The 22,399-nt window shown below is 47.2% G+C and overlaps 1 protein-coding gene across 1 annotated transcript in view; it reads left to right on the top strand.

Annotated features, from left to right (window-relative positions):
- LOC138284406 (mucin-2-like) overlaps positions 1 to 20,666 on the top strand; it is a 1,072,535-nt gene extending 1,051,869 nt beyond the window's left edge. Inside the window, exons 45-46 of the mRNA XM_069223143.1 lie at positions 469 to 577; positions 20,034 to 20,666. Coding sequence (XP_069079244.1) covers positions 469 to 577; positions 20,034 to 20,202 — 278 coding nt within the window. The 3' untranslated portion in view covers positions 20,203 to 20,666. The remainder of the gene's footprint in view (positions 1 to 468; positions 578 to 20,033) is intronic.
- The last annotated feature ends 1,733 nt before the right edge of the window (positions 20,667 to 22,399 follow it).

Here is a 22,399-nt window from a genome sequence, read left to right on the forward strand (position 1 = left end):
GGACAAGCACTTTCTCCTTCTGCCTTGGGCATAACTTTTGTCTAATTTTTCATGTGTCACAGAAATGTGGGGCAGCATTTTGAAGGTTCAGGTACGAGAAATATTAATTGTTTTTGGAATGTATGCTTTTACAAGCACACGGGAAAGAAGATTACCCAATGGGTCAGGGTAATGCTTCGCAGTTCTCTTAAGTAGTATACAGCTCATAAGAAACTACTGCTCCTCACAGAAGACTGTGCGGTAATTACAAATGAACCCGATTGCTTATCTTCTTATAGAATGTTTTAAAGGAATACTGCCATTTGAAGAATATGGACACTTGTTTCTCTGAAATAATATTCCCCGGTTGTCTAAATAAGCATTTGCTTTGATTCAGAGCTTTGGATATTCATTTAGAATTCTGCGTTTGTTTTCATTTCCACCAACCTCGTTCATTTAATGTCTAATAATGTTTTTTTTTTTTAACAGAAGAAACAACATGTATGAAACACACCAAAGCAACACATATTGAACACAACAAGTGTTGGGCCAGTGTTGAGATGTCGTACTGTGAGGGGACCTGCACTAGTTCTTCTAAGTAAGTAGCAGCATTAGACGGAATGAGGATGCGTTCATTAACTCACATGATCTGGACCTAAGGTATATGCTAAAACATCCAGTTTGATTTACTTGTGTCATAAAACAACACCATTAGTACCTGAAAAAGGTCTGTTTTCAAACAAAATGTTATTGAAGTCAGATATACTTCCTCCTATTCTTAGTGTCACAGATGATTTTGTCACCCGACATAGATTGCCAGCCAGTTTTGATAGTTCTGCTGGAAAATGATTTAGCATGAAATAGAAGTTTTTTGAGAGCAAGCATGAAGCTAAGCCTCTGATAGATTACATAAGTGGCGGCTGGCGACGATAGTAAGTGGTGGGGCGACCAAACTGTCATTGAGACTCACCAGAAATGCCTTTAGTCTCAGTGCCAAAACTCTCAATCGTGGCTTGTATTAACAGTGTTCATAACAAGCCACGACCGAGATCTCTGGAGTTGAAACTAAAGTCAGTGCGAATTTTGTGCAGTGCCTATCAGTGAGTCGAAGACGCGCTACTGTTGACTCAAACAAAATTAAATTAAATGCTATAAACAGTTACTAAATTGCTGTCATGCATTACATTAACATTTTTAAATTAAACTTTAAAGTGAACTTAAAATGGAAATGTACTGCATGTAAGCGATTTAATTACTGTTTATACTGCTCAAATATATGAAAGAAGAATAAAATATTTACTTACCTGCTGCCTGCACGTCCTTCAGTCCTGGTGTTCTCCAGTTGTCCGGGGCTTAGAGCAAAGCACCCTACCCAGTCCAGATGCTGCTACCATGCTGTTAATCATGATGCATTAGAGAAGCGCCAAGTGTGGTTGGAGCGGGTTGGCTCAGTGCTCTTTCAGGCACTGGGTGCCTGTACCTTTTCTCCACCCAGCTGTCTAGGACAGCTTGGATTGGAGAAGTTTAAAGTCAGTCTGGCAGTCTCAAGACAGCCAGCCAAAGTGACATGTGCACTTTAAACTGCTGTCACCTGTCCTCTTGGTGCCAGTCTGCAGCAATGGTCTCATCCTACCCTCACAATTAGGAAAGCAAAAGGAAAAAATAAAATGGTGATAACTTTAGTTTTTGCTTTTGCTGCACCTGCAATGGGGGGGAGGCGATGCTCATTAGCTCATTTAGAGAAGCCACTGCTGGATTCCATGAGCACTGGAAGCATTGTGTCCATAGAGTTTGAGGGATTTTTGAACCCTGAGTGATCAAGCGTTTTTCTCCTAGATAACAGGAATTGATGTTTTTACAGAGAATGTATCCCTGCTCCTGACCCACCTATATTCCCTTTTAGGGATTAGGTATACCCCGCAGGCCCACTAGCAGCATTTTATTGACAGCCTCTATACTATACTATAGTTTACTAGGGGCTTATAAGTAAATTAAATGTGCCAATCAGATGTAAAGCCAATTGTACCATGTTTTAAGGAGAGCACACAGAGGCCTAATGCCAGTGAAAACGGCTTCAGCAACAGAAGGCAAGAATATGGAGGCAGCACTGCAAAAAGGGCCAGGTCCAACGTGACCTCCCTCTAGCCAAACGTTAGGGTAGATTAATCAATACCTTGATGGACTTCCCAGCTTAGGCAATAGACCATGGACAATGGCCCTCTTTTGCAGTGGCACTTGTCAATTCTTTCTCAATCCAAGCCTAATTGTATCCCCTGGCATTGCCCTCTCGGGTCACTGCACCAGCCGATGGGGAACACTTCTCATCTGTGGACCCCTTCTGTGAAGCCCTGGACCTTTACTGTGTTGCTCAAATGCAAACATACTTTAAAGAAATGAAAGACAAGAGACATTTGGAAAAACAGAAACAGTTAGTTTAATTAAATTAATGGGTCAGGAGAGTGCAGTACAGAGTTGGGGTCTGATGACTGTCTCTCAAAGTTACAGAGTTGTGAGCGCCCTTTTATACACTTCTTGAAAGCTTAGAAAGCAATTCTATTCATTCTTTGTGGGAAGGAATCTGGGCCTAGATGTGGAGTCGTAAATCTGACCATCTGATAAAGTGCTCAGGTGGGTCTCAGCCTTGGGTGGACAAAATGCGGGCCAGTAGGTAACATGTCCAGATGTCTGGCATGTGATCACCGCATGTTGTGTGTGTGCTGATTGGCTGAGTGCTCCTAACTTCATACGGCATCTAACTTTTATGGTCCTTTGGGAACGCACGCCCCTCTGGCCAAATGTGTTTTATTGGGGGGCAATCTCATGACTATTCAATCAATCAATCGAAGCATTGGTAAAGCGCACTACTCACCCGTGAGGGTCTCAAAGCGCGAACGGGGGGTGCTGCTACTGCTCAAACAGCCATGTCCTGAGTTGTCTCCTGAAGGTTAGTAGGTCCTGTGTCTGCTACAGGTGGATAGGAAGAGTGTTCCACTTGACCCTGTTTGTTGCTTGAACTTTAGACATCTCTCTCATACCCACTTCATGAGTCAAAAGTGCTTTCTCATCCTCCAAGGTCCCGTCAGCCTAAGCCTTTCTCTCCTTAATGTATAGTCTGTTTGAGGTGAAGCCAAAGTTTCCCTGTCAGCCCTCCTGCCCTCTAGGTCCTTGGGGGACAGATTGTGGGTGGACACCCTGCCCTGGCAGGAGATCTCACGCCTATGGGCAAGTGGCCGCACTTCCTGCTACTGCAGCACGGGGCCTGTGACCAGGCCATTTTCCTCATCCCCCAATTCCACCTCCCCCTCCTCAGGGTCATTCTCCTTTGGTGAAGCCTGCATCCTCCCAATCTCCTCACAGGCTCTGAGGGTTATCTGGAAGTCCATTTGTGTGGGTTCCTTCCCACATTGAACCCTCTCTTTTTGCAGACCCTCTGCAGCGCTACCTTTCTGAGGTTGTCAGTGGTGCTCCTCTCCAACTCCACTGTAGCAACAAGGATGAGAGGCCCGACTAAATCTTTAAAAAAAGGAAAAAGAAATGGCCAGTCACAGACTAGGGAGATTAAAAAAAAAATCTAATCTAAAATCAGGTTTTTTATATGGGATTTTAGTGTTACATTAAAAAACTGTGTGACACTACCCAAACACAAGTACTGGATCCTGCTGCCAAGGCCAATGTAGGAAATCTGGTTGTTGGTTGATGGGGTGGAACAGGCAACAACCACATTCCTTATCAGGATGAACCACAAAAGTTGGTAAATTAACATGTGCCTACCTATCTACTGGACTGAAACAGACCAGTCAGTTGTAACCTAATGGCAATGTGTTAAGTATTTATGCAGCATGTAGACACTAATAAAGTAAAAATACAACACAGGAAAAATCCCAAATGATACAAGAATAACAAAAATCCATCAGGAGAACCTAAGGTATGCCATTTCAAAGAAGTAGATAAATAAAGCACCTAAAAGCACAAAGCTACACTTGCGGTCAACTGGTCGTGCTAGAGGTGGAGAAAGTCACAAATTCAGGTCAATCACAATTGAGTGTGGGTCTAGATACAAGGCCTAGGTTAGTCCCACTGGAAATGTCACTTTCTCAAAGTCTGGTGCAAAGAGGTCTATTCACATTGGAGGAGGCGACAAGGAGCAGGGAGAGCCTCACGAAGGGTCATCGCTGTGGTGCGAAGAGCAGGCATGGTGTCGTTGCTGTAGCATGAATGTTTGATCGGGTGTCAGAGAAGGTTTTTGCTGGAGTTTTCCAGTGGTAGTCACTGTGGACTATCATTGCTGTGACATGTAGTGCAGATCTCCCATTACTGGTCACTGCTTGTGGTTGTATATAGCGTGAAGAGTTGGTGTCACAGTATCTTGGCATTGGCGGTCGTCGCAGGCGGCAGAGTGTCTGCTTGAATGAGCCTGTTCACAGTTTTCAGGATTTCATTTCACAGAAGGAGCTCCACTGATGCCAACAAAGGATCCAGGACGTGGGCAGCCACCTCTTGTGGAATAGGGACATACTCCAGTAGAGACTGGAAGGGCTCAGTTAGGTCCAAGTAGGTCTATTTTCAGCAAATCAGCTGGGCAGTTGAAGTTGCAGTGAGACATCTGGACCTAGTTGTGTCCCTGTAGCTCAGAGAGGAAGTCATCCAACTACCCTTGTAATCACCCAGTTTAGCCTGTTATTAAGGGAAAAGGCCCAGACTTCATTCTCAGAGAGCAGAGCAGTCCTCAATCAGCAGGGCAACCTCCTAGGTATTAAGGCAGTCTTCGGGCAGCAGGGCAGTCCTCTTCTAGCAGCAAAACATTCTTCTGGGGAGTAAGGCAGGCCTCAAGTAGCAGGGTAGTCCTCCGGGAATCAAGGCAGACCTTTTTGTGTAATGTTCACAGGTCCAGTAGTGTACTGAAGAGTGGCTCTGGAGGTCCAATATTTGGACTCTTTCTCCTCTAAGGTACAAGCCTCTGATGCTGGAGGTTTCAGTGGATTGGTACAAACAAACATAGCATTTATCCTTGATCACACCTGACATAAGTGCGCAGCACCAATGGTTCATTGAGTAGTCCAGGGGGATTTGAACATCTCCACTGGAATCTGACACCAGGCCTGCTCTGTCTTTTGTCACTGCCAACTACTTAGAGCCTTGACAGGGAAAATAATTAACTTTCCAGAACCAGATGTGGGGGTAGTATAGGGAATCCCCTTCACCTCAGACATTAGGTATAAATGTTGAACCTCCAGAGCCACTCATCAGTAAACCCTGCCATCAGAGGACTGCCTTACTGTTATCAGAGAATTGGCTGATGCTTGAGGAGGGCCTTGCTCTCTGAGAAGGAAGACTCAACCTACTCCCTTGATCAGTTGGCTGATCTCTTGTCTGAGCTACATAAAAACTAAAAGCTCCAGAGGCCTCTCTGCAACTGCACAGCTGATCTACTGCAACTAGACCTGCCTGGTCCTGCACCTGGACCTCCCTGTGCCCTGCTAGCCTCTACTGGGGTGAGTTTGTGAACCTCAAGAGGTGCCTCTCCAGGACCCTTAGCTGGCATCAGTTGTGCTCTCCCTGAGAAGAAAGGTGAAATCCTGAAGTTTTGGGCTCTTCGTGACTGCAAATGCACTCTGTCAAACGTTTGCTCCCCTTTAATGAGGCCCTCATGGATGTCCTTCTGGGGGCGTGGATGAAACCTTGCACAGGGGTTCCTGTGCACCCCAGAATTCTTTAGGTTCCCTGATCAACCTCCCTGTTCAAGTCACCCGTTGTGACACATTTTCTGAAAGGTGTTCAACATATGTTTCCTCCCAACCTTTCGTTATGCCCAATGGAACTTTAACTTGTTTTTACCCTACTTAATGCTCTCAGCATTTGAACCCATGCATGGCTGCCCTCTAAGACTTCTGACTATCAAGACAGTGTTCTTGGTGGCCAACAAATTGGGCAGGAGGTTTAGCGAGTTACAGGAGCTTTCTGTTCACCCTGCAACACCAGCTTCTTCCCAGACAAACTCGTTCTCTGCACACCTTTCCACGTCAGCCATAGCATCACACTTCTGACCTTTTTTGCTCCACCTCACCTCTCCAAGGAGGAGGAGAGAATTCATCACCTGGATCTGAAAAGAGTGTTGTTGCTGTACATCAGTTGCACCAAAGAAGACAAGGTGGACAATCAGCTGTTGGGTTTGCTGGTGCAAAGTAGGGGAAGGCAGTGCAGAGATGGAGTGTACACTCTATGGAGATCTGCTGGGCATTGGCCAAGAAGCAACACCCTGAAGGCGTGTGGACTCTTTGCACCATAGCGAAAGCTGTGGCCACTGCATTAACCTGTGAAGTCCCCATCGTAGACATCTATGAGGCTGTAACGTGGGCATCCTTGCACATGTTTACCAAAGACTACTGCTTAGACAGTCAGGTCCATCATGATCGCACTTTGCCAATTTGGCCCTCCTAGACCTTTTTGTCTGAGCCACTCCGCACACACTCCTCTGGGGAGGTATCGCTTTGGTATCTATTCTAAGGTTGAGAATTTTTGGCTAGAGTTTCCTATCAGATGAACAATTAACTTACCTTCAGTAATACTCTATCCAACAGAAACTCTGTCTAGCAGCAGATTCCATACCAACCCTCATATTCCCCCTTTGCAAAGCAATTTCTCTTACTACAAAGGTCCCTGTAGGCCCTTAGTGACTGCATACTGGTCAGTCAGCCTTCTGACATGGCTCCATGCTTCTGGTGCAGAAATAGTAATGTAAAGAAAATGATGTCAAATCACTGGAGAGACACCTATCTTGGCACCGGTCACGTCATTTCTGCTGCGGACAATGCCTATGACACCAACATGAAGCCAATCGGTGCCACCTTCTGGCATGCAGAGGTTCCATTCAAGATTTTCTGGATTTGGTCTGACACCTGGGGAACATTCTAAGGTAAGGATTCTGGGGCTAGACAGAGGGGGTCATTACAACCCTGGCGGACGGTGTTAAAGCTGCGGTAATACCGCAAACAGTGCGGCGGATAACAAAATGGAATTATGACCCTGGCGGAAACCGCCAACAAAGACAGCCACTTTAACACACCGCCTGCCACGGCGGTACAGACAAGCAGCGCGGCGGTCACCGCCAACAGACAGGCGGAACACAATGTACCGCTCATAGTATCACAACCAGCCAATCCGCCACCTTTTCCGGGGTGGATTCACCACGGATAAAAACACAGCGGAAACAGTTTCTGCAATGGGAAAACGCTCACCTCAACACATCCCACGAGGAACGAGGACTCCATGGACCCGGAACTCCAAATACTCCCTGCCCTTGTCTTTCTGCTCCTATGACCATCATCTACGTAGACGCCGAAGACAACGGTGAGTACTGCACCTACGACATGGGGGAGGCAAAAGTTAGGGGGACACCCACCAAACACACCCACCCCCAACCTCGCATAATACAACATACACACCAATACATCCACAAAAATCACAGTTACAACCCACAATCCCCCCGGAAGAATGAAAAGACAAAGCAAAATCCGTTCAAACATTGTAATGTAGCAATATACATGTCTTACAAAAATATACAGATATATACAAAATTCAGTCAGAAATATATACATTACGAGAAGTAGTGCAGATATGTACATAACAATGTCCGTGCACCAACAGTCCAAAAATGCATGGGCGAGGCCCACAAAAGATACCTGACCACAATCGGAGAGAACACTGGCGGGGCATCAGATAGAAATACTACAGGCACCTCAGGGGGAAGGGAAGAGGGGGCACCTCAGCCCGATTACTGCAAAGCCAGACCCACGTCGGGGCTCCATGCCCATTGATGTATCCTGGGGAGTGCAAAGCCACAGTCTCACAAGTCTCTACAGTGGGTGGGTTGCCCACTGTGCCATCCTGGGGAGTGCAAAGCCACAGTCTCACAAGTCTCTACAGTGGGTGGTTTGCCCACTGTGCCATCCTGGGGAGTGCAAAGCCACAGTCTCACAAGTCTCTACAGTGGGTGGTTTGCCCACTGTGCCATCCTGGGGAGTGCAAAGCCACAGTCTCACAAGTCTCTACAGTGGGTGGGTTGCCCACTGTGCCATCCTGGGGAGTGCAAAGCCACAGTCTTACAAGTCTCTACAGTGGGTGGCTTGCCCACTGTGCCATCCTGGGGAGTGCAAAGCCACAGTCTCACAAGTCGATAACATTCTCCACTGGTTCTGGGGGGGACTGGTGCCCAGACTGGATGAGTCTCCCCGTGAAAGTTCCTGTCCTGTCACTGTCCCAGCTGCACATGGGATAAGGATGCCTGAAGTGGCGGTCTAATCATTCCTACCCGGTGCATGCCCTGTTCAGCGGTGCTTTGCCATGGCGGTCTTTGGACTGTTCAGCGGTCTTCACCATGGCGGTCTTTGCCCTGTTCAGCGGTGCTTTGCCATGGCGGTCTTTGCCCTGTTCAGCAGTGCTTTGCCATGGCGGTCTTTGGACTGTTCAGCGGTCTTCACCATTGCGGTCTTTGCCCTGTTCAGCGGTGCTTAGCCAATGGCGGTCTTTGCCCTGTTCAGCGGTCTTCACCATGGCGGTCTTTGCCCTGTTCAGCGGTGCTTTGCCATGGCGGTTCTGGTACGGACATTGGTGTGTGGCATGACGTTCCCTACACTGGGCATTGGTGTGTGGCATGACATTCCCTACACTGGGCATTGGTGTGTGGCATGAAGTTCCATCATAGCCCACCTGGGCTGTGGCAGCCGTGGCCCTCCTGGGCATTGACTCCGGCGGTGGTCTCCTGACCAGTGACGATACTTGGGCCCTCCTGGGCTGTGACTCCGGCGGTGGTCTCCTGACCAGTGACGATACTTGAGCCCTCCTGGGCTGTGACTCCGGCGGTGGTCTCCTGACCAGTGACGATACTTGGGCCCTCCTGGGCTGTGACTCCGGCGGTGGCCTCTTGACCAGTGACGACGGTGCTGGCGGTTGGGTCTCGACCGCCGGGAATGATGGCGCCCTTCTCCACTGTGACACTCACAACAGGCTGGGCAGACTTCCTCTGGCCCTTCCCCACCTTTGGTGGAGTCACAGCTGACTCTCCAATCCCCTTGGAACCCATGTGAGTTGTTTTCCCACCAGGAGTCTTCACACGGTCCCGTCGTCCAATCTCCAATTTTAGAGCCTTTACAGGGGGTGGGCTGCCAGTGCCTTGGCTCTGGGTCACACTGCTTGGCCTGGTTGCCGGTGCACTCCACAAACCTTGAACAGGCACCACTGGTATTGGAAGCTTTTTGGCTGAGGCGCTACGATGGGACTGATGAATTGGAGGGGGGGTGGAAGCAAAAAGGTCAACTTTACAGAGGGACAGTTTCTGACGTACTCTGGGATGGGTAGTTGGAGGGGGTCAGGGAGTGAAGGAAGAGGAGGTGGTTGTCGGAGGTGTCACTTTAGGTGTTTTGGGTGCAGGCGCAGGTACTGGAGGCTGTCGTGAGGTGGATGGATGTTGGGTGTGTGGGTGCCCGCGTTTGAGTACTTTGGGAGGGGGCGTCACAGACACACTGGGAGAGGACACAGGGGACGTGTAAATGGTAGTGGAGGTGGTGAGTGCAGGTGAGCGGCTCGTGGTGCTGGGTCTCCTTGTGCGATTCATGGTGCCTGTAGATGTGGTGCATGCAGGTGCGTGTGTAGACGAGACTGGGAGGGAGGAGGGAGAAGAGGAGGAGGGGGACACAGTGGAGGCAGTGGATGTTGCTGTATCTGTATGTGGGTGAGGCTTGCGTGAGTGCCTGTGGGTTGTGTGGTGCTTATGTTTGCTTGAGCTACTTGTGTGTGCTGATTTGTGTGCATGCTGGTCTGTAGGTGTGCTTGGGATGGGCTGGGGTACAGGAGATTGGGTCTAGGTGGAGGAGGTTGGAGGGGGGAGGCTGGACACAGGGACAATGGCTGCCATCAGTGCTGAGGCCAGAGATTGCAGGGTTCACTGAAGGACAGCCTGACCAGAATGAATGCCCTCCAGGAATACATTACCGTGTTGCAACTCTCGTTCTACACCCTGGATGGCATTCACAATGGTAGACTGCCCAACAGTGAGTGACCTGAGGAGGCCAATGGCCTCCTCACTGAGGGCAGCAGGGAGGACAGGGGCAGGGGCTGAGGTGCCTGGGACGAAGGTGATGCTCACCCTCCTGGGTGAGCGGGCACGGGGCGAATGCTGAGGGGCTGCTGGGAGGGCGGTGCTGGTAGGGGAGGTGGCGGCTGTACCTGTAGAAGTGGGGCGCACAGATGGTGCCGCCACCACAAGGGAGCCCCCATCGTCTAACGAGTCCGTGTCGCTGCTTGGTGATCCGGTGGCCGACGTGAAGCTCCCCTCGCCCTCCGTCCCACTGGTGCATTCTGAGTCCGTGGTGTGGCCCTCCATGGCCATGTGGGATGCAGCTCCCTCGTGCTCCGGTGCCACTGTACCTCCGTCTGATGATGCTGATGTACAAAAGGACAGGGAGAGCAGAAAAAGGGGGAGAGACAGAAGAAAGAGAGTTTTAGTGCATGGCATACCGCTACCGTTGGCGGACAAGACAGACACAGCAGCCCCCTGCATTACGCCGTGCTCCTGCCCTCTGCACTTGCAATCTCTGGGATATGACCTACATGGCTATGGTGGACATCTGCACACATGGATGCCACAGGGGCAACTATACCTGTACTTGGCACTCTGCTGAGGTGGGGTAGAGTGCCACATGGCCTGCATTACGGAGGGGCCTAGCCTACGGAACTCGCCCTAGCCTAGGTACACCCACAGGCCTCCTCCCCCACCCAGACTCCTCCACTGCGCGCAAAGTCAGCAGAATGAGAGAGTACTCACCCCCTTGTGTCTGCTGTGATGCCCTCAAGCGCCCATCCAACTCCGGGTAGGCCACCGCCAGGATCCGGAACATCAGGGGGGTCATGGTGCAACGGGCACCCCTCCCACGTTGGGAGGCCATCCCCAGCTGATCCTCCGCCGTCTTCTTGCTGCAGCGGCGAATGTCCTCCCATCTTTTCCGGAAGTGGGTGCCCCGTCTTTTGTGGGCCCCCAGGGTCCGGACCTCCTTGGCGATGGCACGCCAAATGTCCCTCTTCTGGTGGGCGCTGACCTACATGACATGCACAAGGAAAGAGGAACAGTCATTACCAACTGCACCGTCGATGTGAGTGGCCCCCTCCCTACTCTGGCCATGTGGCCCATTCATTCCCATGCATTAATGTTCTATGAACTGTGCCCCTTCCCTCATCCAACCAGCCCTCTTCACCCAGGTCTAGCCCATACAAAGTGCTCCCTGTGTACTAACCTGTTGGTCTGGAGGACCGTAGAGTAGTGTGTCCTGGGTGAGGACCCCGTCTACCAGTTTCTCCAACTCCTGTGCAGTGAAGGCAGGGGCCCTTTCCCCAGACGCAGCAGCCATCGTCGCTTCCAGACCGAGGTCACAGCAGCACTTGCAGTGTTTGTCCTCTCCTGTCGAAGGTCAGGTATCTAGTGATTGAACAGATAGAAAATGGCGGTGACGTCTGCGGCGGTGCACATCATCACCGCCGGCGCACCTGTTCATTGGCTCCTGGGACCCATAGGGTCCAATGTTAACCAATGCAGCATTGCGCCGCGGTCTACGACCACCTACCGCGACGGTGTGTAACGCCAGCGCAGTTACCCCACAATCCCATTGTCCCAGTTTAGAGGTCAGGCAGCCGCCATTTCAGGAGCCCACATGGCTTGATTTACCTCTGCGTCACACATAGCTAGGCCTACACTCAACACACATACAGGAAGGGATTTGTGAGTGGTGTAGTCTTGTGTGTAACTGTGGGTACATACCTGGAGGAATAATGACTGATTCGTCGCTGTTGTCCTTCGTAGGCACCGTCAGCTGGAACATGTGAGAAGATGGCGGAATCCTCCGGTGTACCGACCGCTGGTGGACCTGTTGACAATGGAAGAGCGACATTTCATCGTCACCTACCAGTTTGACCGTGCCACAATCCAGGAACTATGTACCCAGTTGGAGCCAGACCTGATGTCACCAATCCACCATCCGACTGGAATCCCCCCTGACGTGCAGGTGCTGTCAGTGCTCCATTTCCTTTCAAGTGGGTCTTTTCAGACAACAGTGGCCATGGCATCAGGGATGTCCCAGCCTATGTTTTCCAACATGAGTCCAGAGTGTTGTCTGCCCTGCTGAAACACGTAAGGAGATACATCATTTTCCCTGAGGTGGCAGATTTGCCTACAGTTAAAGGTGACTTCTATGCCCTTGGACTTATCCCCAACGTCATAGGTGCCATTGATGGGACCCATGTAGCTCTGGTCCCCCCCCACAGGAGTGAACAGGTGTACAGGAACAGGAAGAGTTATCATTCTATGAATGTTCAGATGGTCTGTTTGGCAGACCAGTACATCTCGCAGGTAAATGCTATGTTCCCTGGCTCTGTGCATGACACCTACATCCTGCGGAATAGCAGCATCCCTGATATGATGGGTCAACTCCAGAGGCACCGTGTATGGCTACTGGGGGACTCTGGTTAAGCCAACCTTTCCTGGCTATTGACCCCAGTGAGGAATCCCAGGACCAGGGCAGAGGAACGGTACAATGAGGCCCTTGGGCAGACTAGGAGGGTGATCGAACGCACCTTCGGCCTCCTGAAGGCCAGGTTCAGGTGCCTCCATATGACAGGTGGATCCCTATTCTACTCACCGAAGAAGGTGTGCCAGATCATCATCGCCTGCTCCATGCTTCATAATTTGGCTTTGCGACGCCAGGTGCCTTTTCTGCAGGAGGATGATCCAGATGACGGTGTTGTAGCAGCTGTGGAGCCTGTGGACAGTGATGAGGAGGAAGCTGAGGAAAAAGACAACAACAACAGGGAGTCAGTCATACAGCAATATTTCCAGTGACACACAGGTGAGAACATTTTCATGTTTAACATAACATTAACTTTCACAGGTCTACCTCTATCATGTCTGTCGGTTTCAACCACTATTTGGTAACTGAGTTGTACCTTTCGATTACTGTTTCACAGGTGTGGTTACCAACGTGTCATCTGCTTGCATCCTTCAAGGACTTGTGATGTGTGACATAGGTATGTTAGCTTTACAATAGGAAACGCATTATCCCACTGTCATTGATAATACATATTTACTAAATCACAGACTGACTCCAGATTGTTTTGTGTTTCAAGGGTGTTTATTGAAGTGCTAATTATTGGAGGGGGTGGTAAAATGGTGAGGGGTGATGGTGGAGGAATGTCCATGACAGAGTCCAGTCTATTAGTCTCACAGGTGCACTGCCCATCTGGGCATAGGAAGTGGAACTGCGGCAGTTTAAGTATGGACAGGGTAACAAGGTGGGACAGTGGGAGGACAAACAGGGTGGTCTCATTTCCTGGCGGGGGTCTTGCATCTTGCTCTGTCCTGTTCCTGGATCTCAGGGACCACTTGCGTGGTGGTTCTCCGTCTGCAGGGGGTGGGGTTCTGGTGTGGTGGTCCTGTCCACTAGCGCCGGCTGAGGTGGTGGGCAGTTTATCGTCCTGGCTAGTGTCAGGGGCCCCTTGAAGTGTCACGGTGTCCCTCAAGGTCTGCTGTATGTCCTTCAGCACCCCTGCGATGGGGCCCAAGGCGGAGCTGATGGTCCTGAGCTCCTCCGTGAACCCCAAATACTGTTCCTCCTGCAGGCGCAGGGTCTCCTGCAACTTGTCCAGGACCGTCGCCATAGTCTCCTGGGAGTGGTGGTATGCTCCCATGATGGAGGATTGGGCCTTGTGGAGAGTGAGTTTCCTTGGCCTGTCCGCCCCCTGTCGCACAGCAGCCCTCCCAGTTCCCCTGTGTTCCTGTGCCTCCGTCCCCTGGACCGTGTGCCCACTACCACTGCCCCCAGGTCCCTGTTGTTGTTGGGGTGGTGGGTTACCCTGGGTTCCCTGTAGTGGTGGACACACCGCTGATTGACCTGTCCTGGGTAGGGAGGTTTGGGCCCGCTGGATGGGTTCTGTGCTGGTGTTACCAGAGGGTGGAAGGTCGGTGTTGGGCTGTGCCTGTGCAAGGGGAACCGACTGTCCCGAGGCCCACGATGGTCCGGGCTGGTCATCAGGATCCAGTAGGGCAGAGCTGCTATCGTCACTGTGGGCCTCTTCTGGGGGTGGAGTGGTGTTGTCTGGACCCTCTGGTGTGGTGACGGCCCTTCGGGTTCCTGCAGGGGCATAAGAGCATGATTATTGCATGTGTGTGTGTGTAATGGTGTGCAATGGGTGGGTGAGCGTGTACCCCAGTGCAAGCATTCCTGTGTGGGAGCTTGTGTGATGGTGGTTTAGGGGGTTGTATGGGTGTGTGCAGTGGGCATGCTTTAGTGCTGGGTGTCCATGCTTAGTTGTGTCATGCAGGGCTTGGTGTTGGGATGTGTGGTTTGTGTTATTAGTATATTAGTGAGGATTTGGGTGATAGGGGAGGGGGTGAGGGTGGGGGTGTGTGATAGCATGCAGGTAGGGGGGGGGATATGATAGTTAAGATTTGACTTACCAGTGTCCCATCCTCCACCGACTCCTGCGAGGCCCTCAGGATGCATGATGGTCAAGACTTGCTCCTCCCATGTTGTTAGTTGTGCGGGAGGAGGTGGAGGTCCGCCGCCAGTCCGCTGAACCGCGATGTTGTGCCTGGAGACCGTTGAACGCACCTTCCCCCGTAGGTCGTTCCACCTCTTCCTGATGTCCTCCCTATTTCTTGGGTGCTGTCCCACTGCGTTGACCCTGTCCACGATTCTTCGCCATAGCTCCATCTTCCTGGCTATTGATGTGTGCTGTACCTGTGAGCCAAATAGCTGTGTCTCTACCCGGATGATTTCCTCCACCATGACCCGGAGCTCCTCCTCGGAGAAGCGGGGGTGTCTTTGGCGTGACATGGGGTGGTGTGTGTGATGTGTGGGGCGGTGTGAGTGTTGATGTGTGTGGTGATGTGTAGTGGTGTGTGGTGTTTTGTGCGTGGATGTGGGTTCGGTGATGGTGTTGTGTGCCTCTGTATGGTGGTGTTGTCTTGGCTGTGCAGTCTCTCTGGCCTTCGTCTCTAATTTTTGGTCGTAGGGGTTTGTGGGTGATGTGGGTGTGTGTTTTATATTGTGTTGGTTGTGTGGGAGTGGTGTTTGTATGTGTCTCAGGTGTGTGCATTTGGAATTGTCCAATGTGGCGGTGTTTTGGAGATGTGTGTGTATTTTGAGTGCGGCGGTGTGTACCGCCAATGGAATACCGCAGTTGAAAGACCGCCGCGTGGATTCGTGGGTCGTAATAGCATGGGCGTGTTTCTGTTGGCGTGGAGGTGGAGGTTTTGTTTTCGCCAGTTTATCACTGACCTTTGGTGTGGCGGTGTTGTGTGGGTGTCTGAATTTCGGCGGATTCTGAGATGTGGGTCATAATAGCTGTGGCGGAATTCCACGGCCGCAGCCGTTTATTGGCGGTCTTCTGCACGGCGGTAAGCACCTTTTACCGCCAATGTTGTAATGACCCCCAGAGTCTCTACCAGATAAGGCATTACCAAATGTAACTTTTTCTTTAGAACATGTCTGGACCTGAGAAGATTAAAAAAAGGACTGCCCTGCGTTCTGAAGAAGGAGCACTTGACCTGCTTGTCTTCAACCCAGGACCCCAGATCTGACTCCAAAGGTCAGGTGGCTAACCTCTAGAGGCCTTTCCTGCTTTCCAGCGGACCATACCAAATTGGACCTGGCCTGCTCCCCTTTGATGTAACTCGCCACTCTGCCATGCAGAGTGGTCTGACAAAAGATGTAATTTGAGATGTCACAAGTGTTGTTATGAATGCCTTCATAGTAATGATGGATACACAAGTTGGCATAAGACCCATAACCTTTGAAACATGTACAGAAGCTTGTTTTTTTAATGTATGTATCCCTGTAATTTGATTGACATTTCCCACTAAATTATTAAGTTTTTCTGTAGAGGTGCAAGGCATATTCCATTATTAGCCATATATGTTCTACTGTGTTGTTATGAATGATATGATTTAACATGGTATAAGTGATGTAATATGAGAGGGTGTAAGCACTGCATCATAAAGGTGTAATTTGTAGTTAATGCAGTGTGGCTAGCGAGTTGACAACACTGTGTGTGGAGGTGTGTGAGTTATAGTAATTTGAAGGTGTTGCTTAAATGATAAATGTAAGTTAAAACTATAACTTTAGAATGTCAAATGTTACTGTAGTTTAAGTTTGGCTTGTATATAAAGAATGACATTAAAGTAATTTGAAGGTAATGCATACAATTGTATATTTAAGGTGTAATTACAACTTTAGATATTGTAATGTTTGTGTAGTTTCAGCTGGTTTTGTACAGAAATAATAAATCTGGTTTTCCTAGCTGTGTATTATGCATATCACAATGCAAATCTATTATTGTATTTCTTTTTATACAGTGGTTTGAAATGGTGATAGTAGAGTTTCATGAAGTAAAGTGCCATAGAGTAGTGTGTGACAGTATGAAGTGGGGTAGAGTGAAGTGGGGTATAGCAGAATGGTATACAGTATAGTGGAGTACAGTAGAGTAGTGTAGAGTGGAGTGGAATGGAGTGAAATGGCATAGAGTTGAGTGGGGTAGAGTGGAGTGGAGTGGTGTACAGTGTAGTGGCAAACAGGGGATTGGTGGATGGGGTAGTGGCATACACTGCAGTGCCATACAGAACAGTGACATAGATTACAGAGACATACACTGCAGTGGCGTAAAGTACAGCAATGTACACTGCTGTGACATACGGTGCAGTGGTGTGCAGTGGTGTGCAGTGCAGTGACAAATAGTTCAGTGACGTAGAAAGCAGTGGCACACAGGTCAGTGGCATACAGTGCAGTGGCATGGAGTGCAGTGTCATAGAGTGCAGTAGTGTGCAGTGGTGTAAAGTGCATGGGGCAAACAGTGCAGTGTCATGGAGAGCAGTGGCATACGTGCAATGGTACAGAGTACAGTGGCACACAGTTCAGTGGTGTAGAGTGCAGTGGCATACAGTAGAGTGCAGTATAGATACACAGACACATATACATATATATACAGACATCTATATATATATATATATATATATATATATATATATATATATATATATATATATATATATATATAGATGAAGTGGTTATATACTGAAAGTGTGGCTGCTGCAATATACTGTAACTATAGTAATAAGAGCTAACCGTGATGTTTCTTATTACATACAGTTTAATTAATTCAAGTCTAATTTCAGAACCATTGAAACATTGTATTGTTTAGAAGGCAAATAGCTGTAAAGACAAATTGTCATTTTTTTATGCCACTGGTGCTCTACTCGTATCTGACTCCCGTTAGAAATCTGTTCTAGAAAGCAGGGTGATGTAATCTTTCAAAACGTACTACCAAACAGTTTTCCTTTCATGCAATTCTGTACAGTACCTCCTAGGCAACAAAATAATTCTGTTGTCTATTGAAAGTACAATCAATTCTCAGTGCCTCTTAAGTCCATACCAGATGGGCACAGGTCATGGAAATCTAATTGAAATATTTTGCTACTGATAGAAGTGGCTTGACCTTTTTTCACCTTTTCAATATCTTGCCTAGAAAAGAGCTGACCTTTCACGGCCAAGTATCCTTCCATTCACTGTGCAAGCGCTTATGTCAGAGTGTATAGCATAGGTCTGTGCAGGCCCTTTGAAGCATGGGGAACCACCTGTCCATGAAGGCCAAGGTTAACCTTCTTGAGAGAGCTATTTTTAGTTCTATTTTAGGAGCTCTCTACAAAGTTTGCATCTGGAGCAGAGGTCTTCGAACTGGGGGGCCCTCAGAATATCGCAGGGGCACCAGGGTCCTGCCAGGAGAAGCAATCAGTTGATAACATTGCTTTGTTTTAAGCTGGCAAAATGAGCAGCAGTAAACAGCTCATCAATGCCCATTATATAGCTGCTGGCCCAGATTCTCTAAGGTTTAACGTCGGGTTACCATTACTTTTGTAATGCTAAACCGACTCTAAACTTTTTCTGGCATTCACAAGCCAATAGAAATTTGTATTTGCATTGGTTTGTGTGGCAAATTAACGCAAAGCAGGATGAAATGCCTTTTTGCATTACTTTGCATCAAGATGGTGGTACATGGCTGTACCCATGCTATTACCAATGCTTTTTGATGGTAAACCCTATTCTGGAAACCAGATGAAGGTGTTTAGTGCCAAAACGTAATGCCTCTGAAAAGCAGATGCTAAATAGAGAAATGTTTTTTTCTCTCCCTGCTTTTCCAACTTTGCATGTGTGCTGGACTGTACAGCATGGATACAAAGTAGAAAAAGCATTTCCACTTGTCTAGGCATAGTATTTTGTACAGGAAGAATCCTTCCTGTAAAAAACCTGTGCTAAATTCACACACACACACACACTCTGACACTGTGGCACTAAGGTGTGTGTGGTGCATGGCAACTGAAATCAGCGCCAGCACTAGGAAGACGGGAGGAGAGTGCCATTTCTATGTGAATATGGCACTCTCCTGCTCTCTCCTTGTCACACAGCGCAGCATTTTTGGCTGCTGCACTGCGTGACACCTGACAGAATCTGGGCCATTTTGACATTTATATCCAAGCTGGGAGTATGTGTCAAAAGGGAAGGGACTCCAAATATTCTTTAAAACTCCTACCTCACCCCACCCTCACTTCGAGTAATCATGCTGTGGATACTATTACATGTTAGTAAGGCCTGCCTGACCAGAATAGTATGATTGGTATCATGTTTTTGATTGCATTTTGTGGCACTAAAAGGAGTATAGCAACGTGGTATGTTCCAGGTATGTAGTTTATTGGAGCACTCACACAATAGCTCCGTTACCAACGAAGGCGAAAATCGCACTGCTGCCCCCACGATAAGGAACGTTGGCTATGCAAACAATCTAACCAACATTCCAGAACTAGTATTACACTATTACACATCTCCCTCTTTAAATTAATACAAGTAAGATGAATAATAAACAAAAATAAAACGGCTCAACTATAACAACTTAAATAGCTAAACATCTGCTATAATTTAAAACTTAACCTAAGCATTAAGGGCCAGATGTATCATCACGGCCTTTTGCAATTCGGAAATAGCGATTTTTAAGAAATCGCTATTTCTGACTCGCAAAGTGCCATGTATCATTTGCGATTCGGTAATAGCGATTTCTTAAAAATCGCAAATGCTATTACCGAATCGCAAATTGCAATACTGGCCCCATTCGCAGCTATGGGCCTGTTGGGCCAGATCTGCACATTTTTTGCATTTCCAAAATTGTGATTTCTGAATAAGAAATCGCAATTTTGGAAATGCAAAACCCCAGGGTGCTGGGGGCCTAAGGCCCCCTCTGTTGCACCCCAAAATTGTTTCTGGGACATGTGAGGTGCACACATGCCAAAAGAGCATGTGTGCTTCACATGTACAATTTAAAAATGCATTTTAAATGCATTTTTACATTTTGCACCAGGTTATCACCTGGTTTCTTTTCATGGTATTTTGCATGTGCAAAATGCCATTCTGCGAAAAGTCGCAATTTGTGATTTTTTGCTGCATCTCCTTGTGATGTGGATTTTGCGAATCGCAAATTGCAACTTGCAAAACCAGGTCGCAACTCAAGAAATCGTAATTTTTGCGATTTCTTATTTGTGGTCTGCGAATGCCTTTCATGCATCGCAGACCACTTTTTTGCACTCTCAAACAGCCGATTTTTGCGATTTGCACCGTTTGCGAGTGCAAATCAATTTCATACACCTGGCCCTAAATTCTTAAATCAATGTATTACACACTTTTAAGACAGTAACAGAACTTAACTGCAATGTTTAAATAAGTCTAGACATATTTAAGCAGTGACACTTTATTAGAATAATTGTGAAAAATGCGGGGGCCCAGATGATTTTATTTCCCCACTGGAAAAAAGTTTGAAGAACGCTGACCTAGGGGGCATTATTTGCTAATTTAGTACCTATCATGGGGAATTAAATGTGAAGCTCATGCTGCAATTTTGCTAGGTGAGAAATAGGGTCATGGTCTGATGTTCTCTAACCTATGGTACATGCTTTGTGTTTTGTTCATGGTAAGGTTCTCTAGCGTGAAGGGAAGAATGGAGCAGATATGCACCTGCTGTCAGGAGGTGAAGACCAGTCGGAAGATGAAACAGCTAGCCTGTCCAGATGGCAGCAGCATTGACCACACCTATTTCACTGCGGATGCGTGTGACTGCCAAAGCACTGCATGTGTCCCACAGTAAAAAAAACGAACGTCAAATCGCATGAAGCTCTATCAACTCCTGAAGTAAAGAAAACAAATTAATAGGATGAGCATAAAGCATTTCCCCCCTACAAGACATTAAGGAAGAAAAACAATGTCATTGGTGACTCTGTAGATGTGACTTCCGTAGCACATCTAATTTAGATTTATAGTAGCTATGTAGAAGTAAAATTGTCACAAGAAGAGATTGGGTCTGTCAGTAGGACCAGAGTAATAAAGCACAGATGTCCCCAGTGGGATTGAAACTTTGAAGATATTTTGTTAGAAATATTTCAGCAAACCTTCAGTGTTCTACGTTTTGTTCTGTATTCCTGCTATGGAAATCCATTTTGTTTGTCCTAATTTTCTCTGTAGTCTTGGGTTGCCTACAAAATCATGTTGGTGTTATCTTTACTGCCATGGCTTCTTATATATACACAATGATTAATAAACTGATAGAGTTAATATTGTCTTAAATGGTTTCATTTCCGCCTTATCTGCTAGATTTAGGTGGGGCAGCCTCATGTTTCTGTATCGGGGTAGCAAGAAAGTGGGTAGGTGTCAGAAATCGCCCCTTTTAGCTTTGTGGATTTTTGCTAATTGGTTTTCCTGGCATTTGAACTCTGCACACTGAATTATTACTGTCTGGTCCCCAGTGGATGTCATCTGATTCCTAAAATAGGATCAAATTGCCTAATCCCTAGTTGGCATATTTAACTTTCCAGTAAGGACAGAGTGTACGGTGCAGAAAATACAACAATGTCTTCAAAATTCAAATGTCACCTGTGGACTGCCACACCTATTGGCTGGACATAAGGTAGGTGACTGAAGCAATACTGAAGGGTTCACGAACACCATTAAAATGAAAGGGACATGGGTGACATTTGCCTATTCCTAGTTAAGGCTGAAGTGAAGCCTGGAGAAAGGAAGCCTTTTGATCCGAGGACACAGTGTAGCCACCCCGGCACCATCACTATGAGTGGGAAATCTCATCCCTGAATCAGTTTGGTATGGTTGAGGCCGGAACTGATCCATTCTCTTGATACACTCCTGGCTAGTCTGTTTTTGTACTTTGTAATTGTTTTGGTACACTTATCGTTAAGTTAAGCCTATCTACTGCTGCAGTTCCAAGAAATCCTAGCTATTACTTCAGACTAAATAGTAGATTTTGCACTAGAGGCCAATGGATGGACACAACATAGATTTGAGGGGATGTCAATAATGAATGATATAATCATTAACAATAGTCATCATATTCAAATATCTGAACGTCAAACAATACACACACCAATTTATTAAGAAGATTTGTGAATTTATTTCTCTATATTAACAATGTTAGTGTCATGAAAATAACTCTTAATCACAAATGATAAGCATATAGAATCAATAATGGTTGATTAGAACGTCTTATATATCTGAGTTTAATCAAAACAATCAAGCAAATAATCTCTAATATCCGAACACTGATTAATAACACTAAGAGTGGCAACAAAGGTAAAGTATACATCAGGGCAAAAGATCAAAATATGTCAATATGAATCGTGAGCATTTGAAGGTAAATTCCCTCATTAACCACAAATTAGCATTGACATGTTGGACTTCATGTGAAAAGAATTTAGAAACACAAATTTAGAAAAATCACACTAGCTCGGGTTATTATAAAAAGAAACCATGATTATTATGCAGCAATTAAACAATAAGTTGCAACAGGTACCTGCAAAGCAAAAGAGACACATATATCAATGCAATTTCATACATTACCCATAGAACAACAACATGCAATCTACGTCAGCAAGGGGACACCATCAGGTAAGTCGTCAAAGAATCAGGCCTATCGACAGCTAAACCCATATCGCCAATATGTCTCAAACCACCATATCGATGAAGAACAAGAAAAGAATGACCTCAATAGAATCCTACCCAGATTGTTATACTAAACTTAAAAAAAGTTTATGATTGGTTAGTACATGGGGTGGTTTGGATTCAATCAATAGTTATTTAATTGGATAACCTAAAATAGAGTGACATCAACATTAACCAGGGCACGATCATAACAGTAACTTGTCCTCTTCCGTCTCGTCTGTAACTCCATTGTTCCATCTCGTCTAAACTTCTCTTCTCAGAAAGAAACTGTTCAGCTCACAACATTTACTTCCATCCTTGAAGAGAAAACCATGTATTTAATGACAATTTCAAAC

The sequence above is a fragment of the Pleurodeles waltl genome, chromosome 3_1 (genome assembly GCF_031143425.1).
Source record: "Pleurodeles waltl isolate 20211129_DDA chromosome 3_1, aPleWal1.hap1.20221129, whole genome shotgun sequence".
In the NCBI taxonomy this organism is placed as follows: Eukaryota; Metazoa; Chordata; class Amphibia; order Caudata; family Salamandridae; genus Pleurodeles; species Pleurodeles waltl.